The sequence below is a fragment of the Drosophila teissieri genome, chromosome 2L, assembly GCF_016746235.2.
Source record: "Drosophila teissieri strain GT53w chromosome 2L, Prin_Dtei_1.1, whole genome shotgun sequence".
Taxonomy (NCBI): Eukaryota; Metazoa; Arthropoda; class Insecta; order Diptera; family Drosophilidae; genus Drosophila; species Drosophila teissieri.
The window spans coordinates 18441577-18462359 of NC_053029.1; the positions used below are offsets into that span (position 1 = coordinate 18441577).

Genomic DNA, 20783 nt, shown 5'->3' on the forward strand with positions numbered 1-20783 from the left:
TAAAGTGGGCGTGGCAAAAAGTTGTTTGGCAAATCGTTAGAAATTTATAAGACTAATACAAAAATGAAAAAATATCAAAACATTTTTCAAAAGTGTGGGCGTAGCAGCTTTGTGCGGTTTGTGGGCGTTAAAGTGGGCGTGGCAAAAAGTTGTTTGGCAAATCGTTAGAAATTTATAAGACTAATACAAAAATGAAAAATATCAAAACATTTTTCAAAGTGTGGGCGTGGCAGTTTTGCGCGGTTTGTGGGCGTTAGAGTGGGCGTGGCAACATGAATCGACAAACTTGCGCTGCGTCTATGTCTCAGGAGGCAGTATGCTTAATCTCAACTTTCTACCTTTTGTAGTTCCTGAGATCTCGACGTTCATACGGACAGACAGACGGACAGACGCACGGACAGACGGACATGGCCAGATCGACTCGGCTATTGATCCTGATCAAGAATATATATACTTTATATGGTCGGTAACGCTTCCTTCTGCCTGTTACATACTTTTCAACGAATCTAGTATACCCTTTTACTCTACGAGTAACGGGTATAATTAAAATGAAAGCCGCTATTTGTGTACTACCAACTAGAAAATCAAAAACAATTTATTGCAGAAAAACAAATATTAACTTATAAAATGTACAAAATGGTTTTAATAAACTACATTTTACGGCTACTTCTACAACCAAAGTAATGCATAGAAATAGTCATTTAATAACATTTAAACATGAAAATGATTTAATGCGGGAGTGTTGGTAATTTTAGAAATGGACAATCTGGGTGTTTTTGTGTTTCGTTTATTGAAGTATGAGTTGAATATGGTTTAATTATACATAGTGTCTATACATATAAATATTAGGAGAATACTTTGGATTTGTTCTTAGTTAGGCCTTACAAATAGATGCTTTGTATAAGTGTTATGAAGAATAGGCTCTGCCTATGTGTATAGTAAAGTAATCTAGTTTTTGTACATGATAGTTTCAGGCAAAATTGTTTTCATAATTTGCCCAGAGATCATAGCAAATCATAAAAGACATTTTTACCAATGGTTAAGAAATGAGAGCGCGACAATTTGTGTCCATTCGGCGGCATCATATAAATAGGCATCCAAACGTGCAGAAATTGACGAAGTTAATTCAAAGACATTCCTCTTTTTTGTTTGTTTTCCACTGGTCGAATTGGGTACAATTTTAGTAGGTCGAAAAAACAAAGCAGCAATGAGCCAAAATGCGGCTTATTGAGGCATCGTTTTAGCGCCCTTAATGTGCAGTACAAAACTAAATTTTACTCAGCCCTTAGTTTCAGTATTTGGATGAACTGGCAGGACAAAGAAAGGATGAGTTTTGTTCCCCCGGCAAATTTCAAATGCAAAAGTTGCCGATGAAATTTGCAAGGATTTTACAAAGTTATGTAAAGTTAGTATTTCATCGTTATAAAGGTTAAATTTCGGTTGGCTTCAAGATAGTTAAGACTAATTCCATTCAGCTTGCGGTCTCTCTCTTCTTGTTCAATAGTTGTTTGTTGTTAAGAACTAATCACTTAGTTTATGGCATTTCTCACTAGAGAAATCTAAAAAGTTTCATGTAGCTCGAGCTTACTGGTTGACTTACAACTAATTACTGGTTACGAGTAGTTGAAGACTAACGATTAATATTCGCAACTGTCGCCCTTGCACTGCATAAAAATGTTCGTAATAAAAAATTAGGAAATACTACACAATCGCAGTGGCTTATAAAAAATAAAATTACAAATTGCAATTCGGTGGGTTAGCCAGCGAATCTAGAGCGTTAGTTGTTGCGCGGCCGCTTCAACATCGCCCCAAAGTGCGCCCCCAACCCGAATCCACCGCTGGAGCTGGAAGTGGCGGAAGAACTGGGAGAACTAGTGCGCAGGCGTTTTGCGGGCGATAGTTTCTTGGGTGCCTGAGCCAGACGCTTGCGCTCCTTCATGAACTCTGCAAACGAAAGAAAGAAAATGGGTGTTATTAATACGTGTTTGGTGGAATTGTCAAATCAAAGTCAGCTGCTGCATTTCCGGTTGCCCATGCTCACAAGTCATTGATCCCTAAACAGCAGGCGCCGCCTGTTTTTGCACATTTTGATTTCGGTTTCGGGTAGATTTTCAGATTGTGGCACGTGGCCGGCAGCACTTCCCTATCAGAGGGTTGCAGATCCGCACAGGGGTAGCAAATAAATGCCAGACGGCAGCCAGACACTAGGTCTTCAGCCGGTTTTTCAGGTAGACCGGTGAAAGCACGAGTGGTCGTGCTGCATAGCTGCATAAATAATGCGCTCTAGCTTACTGGCCAAAGCAGCAAAAAGTACATTTCATGTAAAACGAGTAGAGGCTTTAAGGAATTCAAGGGCTTCCCTGCTGACCACCCGATGCGGGTGCATTTATTATGTTCCGAACAGACACTTTTTACGATTATAATTACACATGCATGTGCGAGTGGCATTTATAAAAAACGCTGCGTACAAAGCAATCAAAGGGAGGTTTGATAAGGCCACGGACTCTGGATGGTGGTGCATTGAAAGCCGATCCTCAGACCCTCTCCCGTTTTCTATAATGAGGTCAGGCCATAGACAAAGCGGAGTCACAGCTGTTGGCATTTATAGATGCAGCCAGCCCGGCCCGCATGCTATCGATCTGGAAACCAACCCCCGCGTAGTTGAGGATCAGCAGAGAATCGTTCGTTTTAGGGAGATGAAGAGCTGAACCAGCTGCAGTCAGCTTTGACTAACCCTTTTGGACGAAAATAAATCTCCCACAAAGCATTGGCTAATTGCTATAATTTGGTCCTAAGGTTTACGAAAAACGCCCACAAATAAAAGGTCAATATTCTTTCTGGAAAGTGAATATAAACTAAAAAAAAAAGGAGGAGTAAACTAAAAACCAACTTAATAACCCCCTTCGAAGTTTAGAGTTGTAAGTACAATTGAATGGCGGTTATGTTTGATATGTTTGTTTTGTTTGTTATGTTTGGCATAAAATCATTGACCGAAATCGTTGTTATGGAGGTTTAAAAACAAAAAGCACTTTACTAAAATAAAGTACCAAGACCTAGCCAAGCTAATTATAAAAATAAGGCACTGCTGTCAATAATATATTAATAGTCTCCATTTTGGTACTGTACAAATAGTTCTTTAAAACATCGTATTGAATCAGTCCGATCACAAAACAAGTCTATAGTATTCATAAGTTAAATAAACCACCCCCAACTTCCCGAGAACCAAATATAAACAGGGTTTAAACGGAAAGCTGTGGGAAAACAGTTAGTAACGTCTATCGAAGTGAAATGAAGCCTGACCCTGGGAACCGTCAAGCTCTGCTGATCAAAATGGTATAGTGGTGTAGAACAACCCCGAAACTCACCTGTGATTTTTGGCTGTCGCTTGCGCAGGACTATCGAGGAGGTGCTTGCCGTGCTGGAGGAGCTGAACCGCATTGTCAGCGATTCGTCCTGTGAGTCGTAGCAGGAATCATTATCCGTGTTGGACTCCAGTGAGGAATTACCCAGGTTGGAGCCAAAGTTCTCCCGTTCCGAGCGCTCGTTTACCAAAATGTCCATGTCGCTAGGACTTGTATCCGCTGAAGGACGTACGTGGGCGGCCCTGGTTAGGGTGTACATCTCTGGGGCGAAGCTGGACTCCTGGAAGCTGACGCGCTCCCAGATGAAGTGCGATTTTTCAGCCAATGGGCAGCCGGCGCGGAAGTCAAAGCCCCATTTTTGCGTGGCCAGTTCCTGATGGCGCTCCAGTTCGGCATTAAAGGGTCTGGAAGGGGAACAAGGGTCGTTAGCTATTGGTTAAACTGCAACTGTTATCACAGAGACTCACGTTTTGGTGGCTGTACCCTCGGCGGACTTGGAGCTACCGAAGAGGTCACGCTTTATGCGATTCAACTGACGACCGCAGGGCAGATTACGACTCACCGCCGGACTGCTGCTCATCTTGCAGAATTCACTCAGCATCACAGGATTCAGGACTCGAGCACTGACCATGTTGATTTACTAGTCAATATCTGTTTTGGGTTCCCCTAGTGTTTTTCTGCTCTGTTTTGAGACGCACTTTTCTTGCCACTTGTTTGCGAATCGCACGCCAAAGCGAACTGTCAAACTTTTGGCGCCAAAACTTTGTGTTCGGACAGCCCCAAAAGAGAGAGGCAGTCTCCACACGAATACAAATACAAATCACGGTCTCCAAACGCGAGCGTGTGTGTATTTGGGAGAGCAAGTATTCTGTGTGTGCGTCTGTTGCAGCTTATTTTATGTCTTGCTGCCTTCAAAAGTGAAATTTCACGCTGCAATTGTTTATAAAATATTTATAAGCAAAGGCCTTGGTCTAATAGCACTTGGTCACTGTCTTCGAATGGTGATTTGGACACACAGCACAGCACACAATTCCACTCACAAAACGAAACGTTTCCGTCTCTTGTTGGAGTTTTTTATAAGATAGCTGCTCGTGGCAGCACTTTTGTGTTATGTTTGTCTATACAACTTGCAGTCGTTGTAACAGCAATGTTTTTCGACCTTTTCGGGTATAAGCGCACTGCGCACTAGGTTTTTAAATATAGCGCTACCGATCGGGGCGAACCTCTCTCGACGAACTCGAAGAAACGAATAAATGATAAATAAAACACTAGGCAAAAGCAAACGTCAAACAACCACCAGAGGCGTTGCCAACTAAAAATGCAGAGCGGTTCGCGCTCTCTGTACACCAACCCTCGAATTCAAAAAGATCGGACAACCAGCAGGCGCGAAAGAGACGGGGAAAGAGAGCTCAACGGTTGAGTTTGAATGCGCTTTTTTTAATTAATCAAATCGAAAGAGCAATGCACTTTCTTAAAATTGTTGTAAAAAACTAATATAGCAAACGAATAAAAATAACAAGAAAAGCTTCCTAACAACATTTTAGCGAAGCATCTGATATAAGTTTAAAAGTTTTGATTTTTAGAATTTTTCCAAAATAATTTTTTCTTGTGAATATCACTATATTTTATATAATATTTAATTGTTTAATTTAATTTTATTAAATAATATAATCAATTTATTGCAAAGGAAACGAGAAACAGAATCAAAATACCTTTGTAAATAATATCACATTTTATTTGAATGAACATACAGACATAACATGCATACATAAGTTCTGAAAACAAACGAATTTTTAAAACTACTTTAGGTATTTGCCTAAACTGTCTAAGAGTCGTGGTGACAAAGTTCAGCAATAAAGTGTATTAAGAAATTCGGCCCAACTTCCGTTTGCTCTCTCTCACCCTATATCTCCCACTCTCTCGCACGCCATCTACCCATCCCAGTCCGTTTCCATCCGTGTGTTCTGTTCGCTGCCTTCTTGTTTGTTGTTGCATCGGTGGAGCTGTACTTTTAGTTGCGATTGCGATGGGAAGATACGAAAGAAGTATGTTTTGGTTTCGGTTTGTTTGGCCTCAAACTGGATTTTGGGCTGTCGAAGGGGCGTGGCAGGGGGCTTTTGGGGCAACGATTCTTTTCACTTTCCTCGTGTTGCCAAGGGGAAAATCGCGCTTGCATTGTGGGGCACTGGTTCACCAAATATACATTTGTATCTACATATGCACATACATATGTATGTATGTATGTAGTGCACGTCGATTTCGAATTTCCTTGTGTTGCATAGTACTGGGTTTTTTAAATTTCCGTAGGGGTTCACTTTTTATAACACAAGTTTTCTGCTCATTTCGTGCTGCATTTTCGGAAAGTTTTTCTTTTAATGTGCAAAATCGTAAAAAATTAAATTACACTACCAACGGCAATAAAACGAGATTTATATTGTTTGCACAAATCCAATTAAATAAGAAGGAAAGAATAGGGACAAAGCCTTGGAAGTCAGATTCGTTGACTAAAGACATAATTTGCTTTGTCCTTTGCACTCGACGAAATAATGGGAAAACCCATTGGCTTTCCACACAAAAACCCGAGAAAAAAACATGAAAAAACGGAGTGCAATCACCCCAAAAAAAGGCAGAGATCGTTTGACGACCGTTCGATTAGGCAGCATCATCCATCCATAATTCGTTCCTTTCCACTCCCATAAGATCCGATCCCTTGTGGTTCGGTTTTCTGTTTATGGGACACACCCTCCCTCAAGAAGAAAAGCAACGTGAATTTACACACTTTGTAACAAATTTGAGAATTCTACTGGCGTTCGGTGGCAGTCATGCCTGAAAACATAAACAACTCAAGAAGGAGTTTTTCGAAAGGGGAAGAGTTCGTGATCCCTTTAAGTAATTTCCTCTCGAGCAGGATATCCTGGCAACTATGTGCTTTATATGGGTTGTGTCAACACACGCGGAAAACGAGAAAAGGAGGAGAAAAGAGGTGGAAAAGCGGTTCTCAAGTGTCCCGCTTATGAGGGCAGATCCTAAAGGATTGTAGTGGAACGTGCGGGCATTGGATGGCACTCAAGGTACTCGCTTGATTGGAGGCTTAAATGCTGGTAGGATCGACTTGGATCTTATCGGCATTCCTTAATATGCACTTAACTATCCGCCGAGCCGATAAGACCTAGTCAAACATCATCAGTGTTTCCTAGTCAAAGGTCGCGGTCGGTAGAACATTATCTCGTATCTACTAAAACCTCAACAAAGCCCAGTCCTGCCTGGTCTCGTATAAAATATACGTTACTCTCATTTCGAATGCAAGGCGTCTTATCGCCTCAGCACACAGCGGACAATCGAGCCAGCCCATTCCACCCCAGGAGGAGGCCAGAGATATCCCACTCTATATGGCAACACATAGCCAAGAACTTGGCCCGATCCGCCGCCACGTGTTCCGGTGGGGGTGCAAATGCTCAGCGAGCATGACCAGCCTGCTAAGTAACGCTCGAAATTGCCGTAAGATATTTTTGAAACATTCTCGGTTCCGTAAGAAAATTACCATAAAAACTGTTCGGCGCACGGAACTGTGACCGCAATTTTGGATATTTTGCTAGGCAGGTGTGTTGCTACTAAGGACATTTCAGGGTTCAACCCAACTTGTTTTGGGAGTGGCTCACTAAGAACTAATAACTTTTAACAGGGAGGAAATTTTCCTTTTGAAATTAGTACGATCAAAATCCTGGAAAACGAGAAGTTGGTTTTAATTGGTTTTTAATAACATGAAACTTGAGTTAGGATCCAGGCATTCATTACTCTAATAACCATCTGAGCAGGAAAGCCATTTGTATATCTCAGCCACAATCGTACAGATCCCCATCAAACACACAAAAAAACGCCAGACGATCTACTCCAAGTGTTACCAAGCATTTCTCCCTGGCAAATGACCAATCATTAATATTATCAAATCTCTGCGCAGGACATTTATAAATGACTTTTGGGTATCTAGGATCTTTTACTCGGACAAATTGCGGTCGGATCGGTAGTTATTGATGGATATTCCTTAAAGTGGAATGCAAATAGTCGGGCAAGTATGCAAATATTTGGACTGGCTACCGTACAGGCTAATCCTTTGCTGATCCTGCGGCTACTGTGCTACTTTCCATTCAAGCCATCAATCATGGAACTGGCACTTGTGCTGACCAATATAAGGAACTAGCATGACAACTCATTTTATTAGAACAGTCTCTCGGTGGACAAACACGCAAGGAGGTTGTGTGAAACGATTCCCTGTTCCTGGTAAACGCGTGGAAAACGTGTTTTGGAAAATACGTTGGCTCAGCGTGATGCGAGGAACTCGTTTTATCAACCAAGAAATTATAAATATTTATGGAAAACCTTTTGAGCGAACGCGGACCCAAGGAAAGATAAACAAACAGAGGCACGGAGTCAAGAAGTTGTCAAACCCAAAGTATCTTAGGTCAGGAAAGCAGATCAGTCAGAGATGTATCTCCTGGTGTCTATTTGTACATGCTATCTGGCTCTCTGGCTCAGAACTACCCCAAGAAAGGAGGAAACCTCAGTCACTTTGTTGGATACATATTTAGTGTATTAGAAGACTTCAGGGATTCCCCATCTCCCCTACCAAACTCAAATAATAATAAAAAACGCATTTATGACTCGACTGCATTGGGTGAGAAACTCCATAAAGCAGCGAGGCAATCAGCGTCGGCGATCGGATCGTTCAACGTCGGAAAATACAGAAAACCGAAATCCTTTCGAAAATCATCCACAAAACAGGTTGGAAAAGGGAGTCCGATAGTCAGATAGCCATAAAAGGCAGGTAGACCGCTCGGTCATTTGGGGGTTTTCAATCACAAGACGAATTTATTAGTAGGGAAAAAAACAGTGACCCTTCTCGGATTTTGATGATGGGGAACGATGCAACAGAACTACAAAAAATAAATTAACCCAGATGAGAACTCAAATCAAAACGGTGTACAGTTGTGCATAGGGTGTGGTATTCGGTATTCAACTGATGGACTCATTCTCCTCCCCATCGTCGTCGTCGTCTTGGTCGCCCACTACGGATGCGCTCTTCCGGCTCATTCGCCAGAGAATGATACTGCCATCTGCGGAGCCAATGGCACACACTTCGCCATCCGGACTGAACCTCAGTGCTAGCACCGCGGATGGTTGCTCTGATACGTAGACCTGCGTGTTAACATCCGTGGCGTAGTCGTACTTGTGGGAGTAGCCCTTGTTGTTGCCGCACACGTAGATCTCCTTGTTGGGACTCAGCGAGGCCGCAGTCACCTTGAAGGGCAACTTGCGATGCTTGAGCACTTCGAAGCTCTTGGGGTCCAGGAAGATCACACCGCCGGCATAGGCAATGGTCACTATGTCGCCGCTGTGGTGCAGCTCCATCGACTTGACGTGGTGCGGCAGGAAAATGGAGTTAGTTCTCTTGCCGCTCAGGCAGTCCCACATCCTCACCGTGCGATCATAGGAAGCGGAGAGGATGCAGCGTTCCTCCAAGCAGAAGGTCACATCCCTCACACCGCGATGGTGGCCATGAAACTCCATCAGGGGAGCTTTGTCCGATTGTTCCATGTCGAAGAGGGCGAGTGAGGATTCCTCATCGATGCAGCCGGTCAAGAGGCGAGTGGCCTTCGGATTCAAGTCCACACAAGCCACTGTCTTGGTGTGCGTAAGCTTCTTCAGCTGTTTCCCCAGCAGGGCATCCCAGACGCGGACCTTGCAATCTGCCCCGCCACTGGCCAGGATCTTGGCGTCGTGGCTCAAGGACACCGACCACACACTGTCCGTGTGCTTTGTTAGGTTGGTAATCCAGTTGCCAGTGTCGCCGTGTCGCAGTGTTGCGACTCCATCGAGTCCGGCAGAGGCCAGAAAGTACCCATTATCGTAGTCCGTATTAAAAGCTAGCTCCACCACCGAGCCCGAGTGTCCCAGACACAGGACTCCAATCTCATGACCCATTTAACGTAATTGGCTTTCAAATACTTGCAATAGAACTGTGCTTTATGTGGCTTTTCCAATTTCCTTTTCAGCTATAGGTATTTCCTAATACGACTACCGATCTGAACGACACAGAAACTTGAGCTACTTGATCTGTCTGCCTCATAACTCACAACTTTTACAAGTTAAAGACTTTAAATAGCCAAGCGGAATCGGAAATTATCGCACCAATTACACAGTATTTGCATCTAAAGGTAACAGCTTTGGCTTAAAATCCGAGAACTCTGCCATCTTGGCGAGTATCCAGGGCACAAAGGTGGGTACATCCATGTAGTAGGCCTTCTGGCCAGCGCCGCACTCCTGGCTTCCAGTGCTGACCACACCGAATTGTACCGTTCGAGCCTTGCCGAGAAACAAGGTCGACCATATCAGCGGTCCACCGGAGTCCCCAGTGCACGTGTCCACATAGTCGCCATTGGCGCAGAGGAACGAAGTGTCCCTGCCGCCGGTGCACTCCTCAGTGGTTATATAGACCTCCATCGTACTGTTGGCGAAGCTGCTGCTCTCCGTTTTTCCCCAGCCCACCGCCATGTAGGGCTTTCCCAGCTGCAAGGTAAAGGCCAAGAGTTCGTCGGTCAGGGGCAGACATATGGGTCGAATGTGGTCTGAAAAGGCATATTTTTAAATACAATTTACTATAGTCATCTATTACTAGGTATAAGCTTGTATGTTGAACTTCGGTGTGCTTACCTTTGAAGACCACTTTCTTGTTCAGTCTTATCAGGGCAATATCATACCCGGGGTAAAAGAGGTTGAACTCCTCGTGGAGAATCCACTTCTCGATGGTAAACTCCTCCACGGGCGGAGCGCAAACCCGTTGATAATTGTAGGTGGTGCAGTCACTTGTGGAACTTATGTCGAGCTCTCCCAGCCACACTTTTATCCTGTTTAAGACCCAGGATCAGGAAAATAGCCCGGAAAGAATCATGCAAGTCTTACTTACTCCCTAGATCGGGGACACATTTTGTAGCAATGTGCGGCAGTTAAAACAAAGACTAAAGCAAAGAAAATGAATACTATGAAGGGGGGGATGTGATTTTGGTTATTTTAGTATAAGTACGTTCTGAGATAAGAGCGCCTCCACAGCGGCACATCTCTATATCACTTGAAATATGGAGAAATGCCATCCAAGGCTGGGACATCAGCGACGATTTCCTGCCACCGGTGATCCTCCGACGAAGCCTTTGGGCGGGAATCAGATTCGTTAGGACACCGCAATCCTGTTGGGTCAACTGCTCGTAAACCAGCCGCTCGTCTGCTGTCCAATCTTCCCTTCCGGCTTCAGATGAAGGTGTGCAGGAAAGGTAGACGATGCCCCAAACGAGGGCAATGATCGCAGGAGGACTGTGCATGATCCGAGCTCAGATGGGAAACTGAATGCGTAAAGTGCACTTTACTGTCAACAGCACATGCTTATCGTCGTATGTAATCAGTTCGAATTCCGAGAAGAGCAAGTGTATAAAGTAGTATATTATTAAAAATATAATACACGTATTTACTGTGGTACAATGAATAGGATTGATGCTTGTAACACTGTATTAGGTTTTTAGCTCTGCATCATTGATTTTTGCAATATTTTCTTAGGATTTCCGAAACGCGTTCTTATCTCGCGACAAAGCACTCTGCTCCTAAGCCGAAAGTCGAGTCGCCCAATAAAGAGTTCCTCCGCTGCCTCCCTGCTCTTCCTTTGCCACTTTTAATTTAATAGAAAGCACACAGCCCCAAGGTCCTGGGTGGCATCCTGATTGTGCCAAAGTCGGTATCCGTCATCACTTGTTAATCTCACTTAAACGTTTCAGCGGATATTGTATGGCCCGCATGCCCCAACTTTTTCGGCAAACAGCGGAAGATGCCAAACTACTCGCAACTTTGTCGGCAAAGGAGCGCCAGGATATTAGCAAGGTGCGAAGGAGGGGAGCGTAATGTATATTAAATGCACTCCAGCAGATTCAATTCATATTTCAGAACGTTTTGCTTTCATTATGCGGCCGAACAATGGAGACGCCCTGGCACGAGTTCTCTGCCCTCGAGAGGATCCATTTCACCTGTAGGATGACACCTGTGCATACACAAGCAGGCTAGCACAATGCTGCGGATAAGAAGCATCTTCCAACACCTCCTGGCAATCTCTGACTTTGTCCCTCATCCAATTGTGCGGGCGCAGGACCCAAAACCAGGAACAGGAGTCGCCGGCAACCGCAAGACTAACGTAGCACGCCCGCAATCGAGTCGATTTCACTTTCGCACAAGTCGGAAGGAGGTGTCTCCGAATCAGCCCAAGAGGCAGTGCACTGGGAGAAAATTCAGTTTCAGCTGGTCTTCGAACTTGTGTTCATTCTGGTCTCTACGAATCCACAGTCCTGGGAACTTTGTCATTCTTCGTCATTCTCCACATTCATATGTTGTGTTATTTAGTGGTACAATAATATTATTAAATATTATTTCCAGTTATTAAAATTTGTTTTCAGTGCTGCTGTTACTGGTGCCCGGGCAAGAAAATTGTTCTGCGTCTCGGGGTTTGAGGGAAATTAAACGGATTTCCTGAAGAGTTTGACTTGACAATGTGTGATGTGTTAGTTGCTTGAAGACATTGTCGATGAACATGCTAATTAGATTTATGCACAAAGAAACTTTCTGAGAAAAGATAAATGTAGGCTAATGTCGCACTCAAATGATATCCTAAAACCAAAAGCGAGATATCTAAGAAACACTTAAAAGGTTAAAATTCTAGTTCATAATTAATTTCAATTCGAAGTACTTAGTATTTCACTTTCGAAGCCAAAACTAAATTGTCATCTGATCCCCTGAGAATCGTAATCTCAAAACAGTTTGTTCTCATAACCTACTGTCCCGCATTTTCTGAACTAGCCCACAAACACAAATCATTGAGCGTTTTCCCTTTTGGACTTTGGTTTGAAAACACATTAATAATAATTAGTACAAACATGGAAGAGTTTTAGGGAAATGCAACTCATGAAGCTAATGGTCTTTGGAAACGGAAAGTGAGTGGCATCTACAGCATTAGGGCGTGGTCGGCAGCAGCAGGAAGATTGGATCCATTTGTCAGTCGAGTCAGACTCCAAGCATCGCAAAATGGTTCAAAGTCAGCGAAAAGTGACACGGAAATTAACTTTTTTAGCGAATTTCGGCCATCAAAATATTTACTGGGCTCGTAAAGTTCCTTACTTTATGACCAGCCAACGGAAATTCTCTCTATGTAATTGCTTATAATTTTTATAGGATATCACAAGCAGGAGCCGAGCAGGAGCAGGAGCCTCAGCAAGGGGTAAGGACGAAGGGAGTGGAGAAAGGACACTCCCATTGATAATGCGAGAGCAGACATCAATCTGTCCCAGATTCGAGGTTCGAGAGTTTCCTTTCGCAGCCCGGGCTCCGCTCCTCTGCCAAAGTGTCAGGACAAATCAATAAACTTCTAATTTTATTACGAACGTTTCAGATACCGATCTGTCACTTTCCATTGTCGATTTGACAATTGATATCTCACACATCATTTGGTTCGAGTGCGCACAATGAGATTGTTTATGCCATTTTTGGGTAAGCGACTTGCGAAATATTCCCCCGGGTAGTTCCACGGTCCTTCTCGCAGGGGTTCTTCTAGGTATCGGGTTTTCACCTTTCCCCGTTTCGCTTTCAGATGCTGCTTTCTACTTTCTAGGGGTTGTCTCAACTTGCGGTTTTCCCTGAGAAATCGCTGTGATTTTTCCGCATTTCTGCTGGCATTTTGTCCACTTAACACTGCTCTGTGGTCAGAGTTCAAATATGGGACCATTGACTAATGACACTTTCCCGCAAATGTTTGCATAATCCTCTGATCGAATCGGATCGGCTTTTCCGGGTCAATGTGCTGGTCGACTAAGGAAAAAACAGATGAAGAACTATCAGAATGGACGCTCTATAATGGAGTCCATGACCTAATTAGCTTATATATACATATACATATCTATTGAATATAAAAGGGTAATCGGTTGAAATTAGTACTTAATACACGACTTTCACTCACTTTGACTTTGACCAGAAGCACACAATACAATACACAAATGAAGAAAATTTGCTAATAGCTACGAGCAATAAGCAAAGAAATTTATTCTTCTTAATCTAAGTACTTTCTATCAAATAATATCTACTTTTGTATGTTCTTTAACATATTCTTGAGAAACGCCAGACGCTCTTGTTGAAAACATGTCTCCCAACTTTCCCATAACTTAGGCTTCCATAACTTCCCATAAATCCCCTTGTAAGACTCTTGTAAACCCAAACTAAATTATGCAAAAGCCACGCTCTACATCATCTTAAAATCTCGAGTGATCAATCCCAGTGATTTCCAAATTTCTGACACTTTTGCAGGCAGATCCTGCCGAGGACAAAGAGAAAGCGGCCTTGTACCAGTTTTCCGATTCGCCATGCCTGTCGCCTTTGGACGCGGCTTTCGCTTTCGCCGATCTGCAGATCTGCAGATCAATCAAAGTTGGTCACGCTGTCGGGAATTATGTCACTCGCTTACTCAAATTGCAGGATCGGCAGGACGAGAATGATGAACTGACGGTTAGACTGATTTGCATATGAGAGGCGCAGAGTTTTCCTCGGCAGCTGTGGCCGGGTTTTCCGAACTCCCCAAGGTGGTGGCAGGGAAAACTTGGCTTGATATCGGTTAAAAGTTTTCTGGCAGTTTTTTCCTCTTTTAATATAAATTTTTGGATTTTTCGGCCTCTGCTGTCAGCGCATCAATCATGCATTTTATGTTTTCATCTTTTAGGCGAAACTCTCTTTTGTAATTAGCTAAAGTCTTATAATTGCCAGCCAGGACATTTGATACTTTTCTCGGCTTACCCTAATCCTTTCGCTTTCATATGGTAATTTCGCTGCTGAAAGCCAATACTTTTGCGCCTGCGCCGTTGTGGGAATTTTGGCTGAATAAGACATTATGCTTCAGCCAAAAATCGGGCAGCCCTCTGTATATGAACATAGCCCCCTCTGCCATATATCAATCAATTGTCAGGGCCCATAAACGATTTTATAATGGTCTTCTTAGTGTCCAGCTGCCCGAAAGTGATATAAAATCATTCGATGGGCATGCCAAAATCGCACTTTATGGCCATATAAAATTGGGATCTAGTGCCGAAGAACAAAAAAACAGATGTGCAACTGCCAAATTAAATCCAAGATTCGTGTAAGTCCACAAGTTATGGTTCACCCTCGACGGCCGGCACTCCGAATCAGACTTCCTGTGTGCCCATCGCTCCACTAATTGCTCGAAGGATGCGACATCGCCCAGACAGGAAGCGGAAACTAAACTGGCCGGAGGTGGGGACAGGGACACTCGGAGCTCTAACTAAGCGACGAGCTAGCGGCAAGAAGTCATAACACCAAACAAAACACACGCAATCTCCTTAAGCAAATTTAAATTACGTGAGCTCGACTTCTCCCCGGGTGCATTCATTAAACGTCTGCCCGATAATTAACGCCCTTATGGCCACTGGCCAGGAAGCCGTCCAGAAATGCCCTAGTCCGCAAAAAGGGACACTTCTCTATACAGAGACCCATTGTCCTGCCTCCGAGGGCCATTGTGACTAATTGATTTGCTCAAACAAATGTCCCGTCGCTTCCCTCAGTTCGTCGACTTAATTTTGTATGGACGCATTCCTGCGCATTCCTTGTCTGGGCAAAAATATTTGAATTTGCGGCGGCTAGTTAATAGGATTCTAATGCCGTCTTCAGGAGAGTTTAGCAGCAGGACAATGGCAGATTCGTCATGGGAAGGATTCATTTCAACAGTAAATTATTGAACACGAAATCAAATTAGAGACGGAAACTTGATTAAAGTTACCCATTGTAACAATGTGCAGATTTAATTGCTCAAATATAAACTCAGCATTAGCAACATTTTCGAATGTATCCGAAAATGAACCTTATTTCAAGTTCTAGTGCTATGTAACAGCAATTTACTTGGCTTATTAGCACCTTAAATGCAATTAGTAAAACAAAAGCCAAAACTGCAGCTTCAAGTTTGCTAACGCCAATAAGAAGTGCATTTAACAGACAACATTTGCAAACGAGCATCACGAAATGAAGTCTAGGAAAACCTCAGACGTAACCGAGCTAGGAAAAATCGAGTTGGGTTTCCCCTAAAAACATGTAACGAACTTTCACCTGGAGTTTCCCACCCAACAAGCAGCATCTCTGCAAACAGAATTAAAGTTTTGTCCGATTTTTTAATAAAATTTACTTGTTCGAGCTGGCAGATTAGTTTTACCTGATTTTGAGCAGCTTCCTGTGGAAGTCAGCCACCCTTTTGGATGACCACTGCCGATTTTCCTCTCATCCTCCCATCATACCATCCCGCAGGACCAGAAAACGCAGTCCAGAGTCAGAGCTGCGAAAACAAGGGGCTTGGATTCGGAAAAGTTCTCAGTGGCCGAAAACCCTTTTGTTTTCCCACATGACACATAAATAACTGCAACTGGTCAGCCTCAGTTTAAGTTTCCAACGTGGATTCGGCTCAGCCTCAGCTGCCTGTTTGTTAATTGAATCATTAGGGTTGTGGAACCAGAGACAATGCCTCCATAATCATTATGAGTGATTGCAGGCAGGCCGAAAACAAAGGACCGGTGCCAGTTAAAAGCAAAATGTATTCGAATTTGAATAAGTCACCCAGCTGGCCATTTCACTCGTGTAACTCCAGATGCAATTCCCTTGTAATCCTCTTGAGAGGGGTTGCCCAAACCGGCAACCACTTGAGAATCGGGCTCAGGCTGCCTCTCCGTGGATGATCCACCACGTCGGGGAGGATGTGACTTGCGGACTTGAGGACTTGCCAGACTGATACACTCCAGTGCCCTCGCACGGGTCAATAACTCTATGCCGACTGCATTGGCATTACTGTTGGGAAGTGCAGAGGTCGTGGGCTGCAAAAGGGAAGAGGTGCCACTTTTTCCTGGTTTGATTTCGTTCACAAAACGTTAGATCTATAATTCCATTCATGTTTCCACTTCTAAATGCAGAATCGTGTCTTCTTATTTTATTTGGTTGTGTGATCAAATTATTGCGCTTTGAAGTCTATGAGGAATCCCTTTACAGCTGGCGGATTCACTTATAAACTGCAGCGTTATTTCTACACGAAGTTGGTTAATTACTGATATTATTAAAAAACTTATTTAAGGTTTCTTATCTTAATATAAAGTACCATTGTTGGGCGCTTAGCTTTTCTATCGACTCTAGATCACGACGTCTTCCCTCGGAGCTCGACTCATCTCAAGTTCATCATTTCGGTGGCCCAGCTGTGGCCTAAGCTCGGCTTCACATCCCCTGAATGGGAGTCTCCCAGGCAGAGTGTCAGTTTACTGCGGGGATATCATGTCAACGCTTTGACTGGCATTTAACTTGCCCTTGTCGCCGTGTTTGGCTCAGTTTGGCCCAGTTGCGCCAGGCAGCAGCATTTAAGGGCTTAAAACTTTAATTAAAAGGCGCAGGAGCACAGCTGGGTCCTTTAGCATTTGATCTATGCGCTGACAGGCGGAGGGCCACGACGGAGACTCTGGTTCCCAGTGCATTTCGTAATCGGATACTTTTATTGCTGAAAGGATAAACCGCAAACGCTCCGCACGACCATCACATCACATCACATAATACAGTTTATACGAATTTTTCAGCCCGCTCGCATAAGCAGCTTAAAGTCGCTGAAACTTTACGACAGTTGTAACGATTCTTGGCCGTTCAGTTCAGCTCCTTTTATTCCCCCATTTTTCCCTACTTCGCTGGCTTCTTTTGTTTCAGGAAGTGTCGTTTTTGCTCGGAAGCCTGATCGCAAATAAAAACATATTCCTGGCTGGCCATAAAATTGATGGATTCGTTGCGCGCCGAGCCCAATAAAAATGTTGCATGCGGCAGACACTGTGGAGAGTATCAGAAAGACATTAAAGTCGGCACCACCGATTCCCAGACAGGAAGTATTCAACACACCTCCAGATTTTGAGGTTGCGAGACTTTCAGATTGCTACATTGCTAGTTTGCTAGATGGCGACTAAGCACATTACAGCGTTAACTGGGCATTATTCAAATGCTGTCCGCAGTAAGCACATTAACCGGGATTATGCATGGGCAATAAACCGAACCGAGACTCCATTTATTCCCTGCTACTCACAGTACAGTGCATACATATGCAAAGTTACGATCCGATCCGATCACATCCGATCCGATCCTCGCTGCATTTCGGTGCGGGAACGAAGGGGTTACAATTCATAGGTTCCTGGATTACGCATCATCTGTCCGTTTTGCGAAGTCCCATTGTCTTTCACTTTGGATGAAGGCAGTCGTCGCCTTTAAGAGAAGGGTTGCAACTTTGTGTTGTAATAAAATGTTTACAAATTTCTGCAAAACGGTTTTGCATGTGCCAAACTGAATGGGAAAGGAACTCAATTGATTTATCACTCGATGAGTTGTTCGCCTCGAAGTGGGAAAAGCGAAGTAAGTCTGCTTGATGGCTTGATCAAATGAAAGGGAAATTCGGCGGAGGGAGTGAGCAAATGCTCTTGCATATAAGTTGGCACATTGCAAATAAATCACATGTTGCCGGGCAAAATTAAAATATCTTCTTAAAATACATTTTGTCGGTTACGTTTGCTCCACTGTACACTAAGTATTTGTAGGCCTTGATTAGATCCCAGATTGCTCCTAATATATGAAGATACATATTGTCTGAGAAAATGCAGGTATTTGAAGTGTAGTGCATTTGCCAAATATTCTCTTTTTTACTTGCACTTTTAATTCCTTTTCCGAAATTTCCAAAATATCCAAAATTTCGCCATTGACCTTGTGAATTTTCCCAAACAGCAAGCGCTGAACCCATTAATCTATGTTGAATGAAATTTGAATAGTCAAACCCTTTGGCCATAATGAAAAATGACTCTCAATGAAAAATGACGCCAAGCACCAATGAAACCCATATGCAAATTTACCAAAGACAAAACTCCAGAAACTGAGAAATGTGTCTCTCGATATTCGCGCATTAATTACAAACGCAATATTTACAAAACAAATGTGTCGCTTTATGCAGTCGCCCCAGAAGGTAAAAATCGCAGGGAAGGACTTCGAAAGGACGAAAGGAGTGAGGCAGCTGTCCGCTGTCAACCCCTCGGAGTGACAAAAATTACAAAGATTACAACTTAATTTCGACTTTCAGCCCTTCGGCTCGAGTGCTGGGCGGCATTTACATACATAAATCCTGGATCGCTGCCTCCTTCGTTTCTGTGCTGCAAAAGACACTCGAAATAGTTGAAAATATTTTGTCGTGCCCGCCATTGTTGGCAACCCCTTCTCTTCTCGAGATCCAGGTAAGGCGGCATTTGCATTTTCCTGACAGCTCTCACAGCTCTTACAGCTCCGCATTGTCCTTTCACACCTTTGGAACTTGAGTTGCTGCCCTGCACAGCTCACACTCCACTGCATTCGTAAATATTATGATTGTGTTTGGTGGGTCTTTGAGTGCACAGATAAAAACGCATCGCTCTAAGTTCTTCACAGTATCGTATGCCTATTCTAAACGAAAGCTGCCCAAACGTCGGTGCCCAATTATGTGTCCTTCCACTGCTGATGCACTGCATTCATCGTTAGGCTGGGAAATCTATATTCCCGAAAATAATTCATTATATCACACACATTTTCGCTGCCCTCCGCAAAGGGCCCCAATTAGCAGTTACCTGGGCAGCAAACGTAGCAGACGCACTCACCTGTGGCCAACTGTCCACGCCCTCGTGCAACTGCAACAGTGCCACCGCCGCGGGGCCAAATCAAAATTGCAGCCAGCACTCCTTCGGAGTTCCCTCGACTTTCACACGTTACTCAGTGAGCATAAAGCGGCGCGTATTTAGGCCAGAAACAAAGAAGCACATAGGGGAAGACCAGCAGGAACTGCAATCCACTTGACCAACTCGCTGTACGCCGAAAGCCAAGTCGCCGAAGCGTTGGATTTGTAACGTATTTTCCATCTAAGAACCAAAGGCAGAAGGGGACACTTCTTTAATTGTTGCGACTGTTAATATTTACGCCGAGGGTTTGCTTCTTCGTCTTTCTTATAGATGGTGGCTGTGCGATAATGTGCATTTTCCCAGACAATTAAAGTGAGGGAACCGCTCGTCATTTAGTGGCAATACTCGTAGAACGAAGATGTTGATCGCCATACGAGATATATTCTTTCTTCGATAAACGCAATTCGAGACACTGGGCTAGAAGAGCTCCTCTTGGGGTTAGTCAAAGGAACAATTGTCGTTCTGAAAGGAAGCGGAGTATTAAAAATGCCACCTAAGTGACGAAGGAAATTAATGCTGCGAGGGTTTCGTGTTATCCTCAATGTTTTAAAAAATGTAGGACCTTTAAGAATAATTTTATAGTGATAGGGACATAAACTGATGTGCTTAAGGAGAGTTCATTCATCTAACTATCTACTATATTTTCAAAAAATTCAAAAAATCCCCAGCTCTCTTGATAAATGAATTCATGTTTTTTGCTCTTCTTAAATTCAATTTGGCCAGTTTCTGTTGATTTGGTGTAAAAAAAACACACAGCCATTCGCCAATTTTGGAAATAGGCATTTCTACCCTGCAAGCCGTTGACAGCGCCACAATTAATAGTGCCAGCCATTTTTTCACCGAGTTTTCATATTCAAATTGCGTTCCCAATTGATTAATGGGTGAATTTGCATAGGGATGATGCGGAGCCATATGTGATGCGCTTAATTAGGGAGGGCGGAGTGCATTCCACATATGCCCATTTCTCTTCGGGGCACGCGATGCAGAATATTTGGAGGACAGATGGACAGCAGGCACCCCCGCCCGGCTGTGCAGGATCAGTATGCTAATTTGGCAGGCATTTTTTTTGTTTTGTTTTTCGGGCTTCGCCACGCGACAAGGACGAGGACGAAACACACCGCACGCGATAAAGTCCGCGGCTAGTTCTCGATCCTATCGAGATCGGACTAAAATTAGAGCGGCCAGAGAGGGGGAATTTCTAAAACGGGAGCAGCATTTCGCGCAGCTGTAGGCGTAAATTAAAATGCATTTTACGCAACTGTGCGACGAGATCCGGGCTTCAGATCCTGCAGCTGTTGCCCCTCGCATTTTCCTAATGGCACGCTCTCAACACTTGAAAAGGACACACCCCCGCCGCTCGGAAAACGGGCATAGCTCTCTGCTTTTCGTGGAAATTTACGCATTTTCATGCTCGACTACCGCTGCACAGAGCAGAAAGGGACCTCCGACCGAAAATAGATTAGCCGCTCTCAAAGGATATTGAACCCGGCCAGGCCCAGGACCAAGCGACACCGAAGGACTTCGACGTGGGTCAGTTGGAGAGTTGGACAACTGGCGAGGGGCGCGTGCCACGATCGGGATT

The 20783-nt window shown here is 43.8% G+C and overlaps 3 protein-coding genes across 3 annotated transcripts; all 3 read right to left on the bottom strand.

The window, feature by feature from the left end:
- Nucleotides 1-771: 771 nt before the first annotated feature.
- On the bottom strand, nucleotides 772-4616 carry LOC122620635 (cyclin-dependent kinase inhibitor 1). Its single transcript, XM_043798207.1, has 3 exons — nucleotides 3830-4616; nucleotides 3366-3766; nucleotides 772-1944 (listed from the first exon to the last, which is right to left on the bottom strand). The coding sequence occupies exons 1-3, from the start codon at nucleotides 3991-3993 to the stop codon at nucleotides 1778-1780; spliced, it is 732 nt and encodes a 243-aa protein (XP_043654142.1). The 5' UTR covers nucleotides 3994-4616; the 3' UTR covers nucleotides 772-1777.
- Nucleotides 4617-8200: 3584 nt separating this feature from the next.
- On the bottom strand, nucleotides 8201-9345 carry LOC122623260 (serine-threonine kinase receptor-associated protein). Its single transcript, XM_043802310.1, has one exon. The coding sequence runs from the start codon at nucleotides 9339-9341 to the stop codon at nucleotides 8373-8375; it is 969 nt and encodes a 322-aa protein (XP_043658245.1). The 5' UTR covers nucleotides 9342-9345; the 3' UTR covers nucleotides 8201-8372.
- Nucleotides 9346-9362: 17 nt separating this feature from the next.
- On the bottom strand, nucleotides 9363-10746 carry LOC122623256 (serine protease grass-like). Its single transcript, XM_043802297.1, has 4 exons — nucleotides 10441-10746; nucleotides 10324-10375; nucleotides 10071-10264; nucleotides 9363-9985 (listed from the first exon to the last, which is right to left on the bottom strand). Exons 1-4 carry the CDS (start codon nucleotides 10730-10732, stop codon nucleotides 9552-9554), a joined length of 972 nt encoding a protein of 323 aa, XP_043658232.1. The 5' UTR covers nucleotides 10733-10746; the 3' UTR covers nucleotides 9363-9551.
- Between the last annotated feature and the right edge of the window lie 10037 nt (nucleotides 10747-20783).

Bases quoted from the DNA above. Each gene is read 5' to 3' on its own strand.
- LOC122620635 (XM_043798207.1), bottom strand. From the start codon at position 3,993: ATGGTCAGTGCTCGAGTCCTGAATCCTGTGATGCTGAGTGAATTCTGC. The intron at 3,767-3,829 runs GTGAGTCTCTGT...TTCCCCTTCCAG, and splicing joins GAGGGTACAGCCACCAAAAC to ACCCTTTAATGCCGAACTGG. The intron at 1,945-3,365 runs GTGAGTTTCGGG...TTTCGTTTGCAG, and splicing joins GCGACAGCCAAAAATCACAG to AGTTCATGAAGGAGCGCAAG.
- LOC122623260 (XM_043802310.1), bottom strand. From the start codon at position 9,341: ATGGGTCATGAGATTGGAGTCCTGTGTCTGGGACACTCGGGCTCGGTG.
- LOC122623256 (XM_043802297.1), bottom strand. From the start codon at position 10,732: ATGCACAGTCCTCCTGCGATCATTGCCCTCGTTTGGGGCATCGTCTAC. The intron at 10,376-10,440 runs GTACTTATACTA...TCTTTGCTTTAG, and splicing joins AGGCGCTCTTATCTCAGAAC to TCTTTGTTTTAACTGCCGCA. The intron at 9,986-10,070 runs GTAAGCACACCG...ATGCCTTTTCAG, and splicing joins CAAGAAAGTGGTCTTCAAAG to ACCACATTCGACCCATATGT.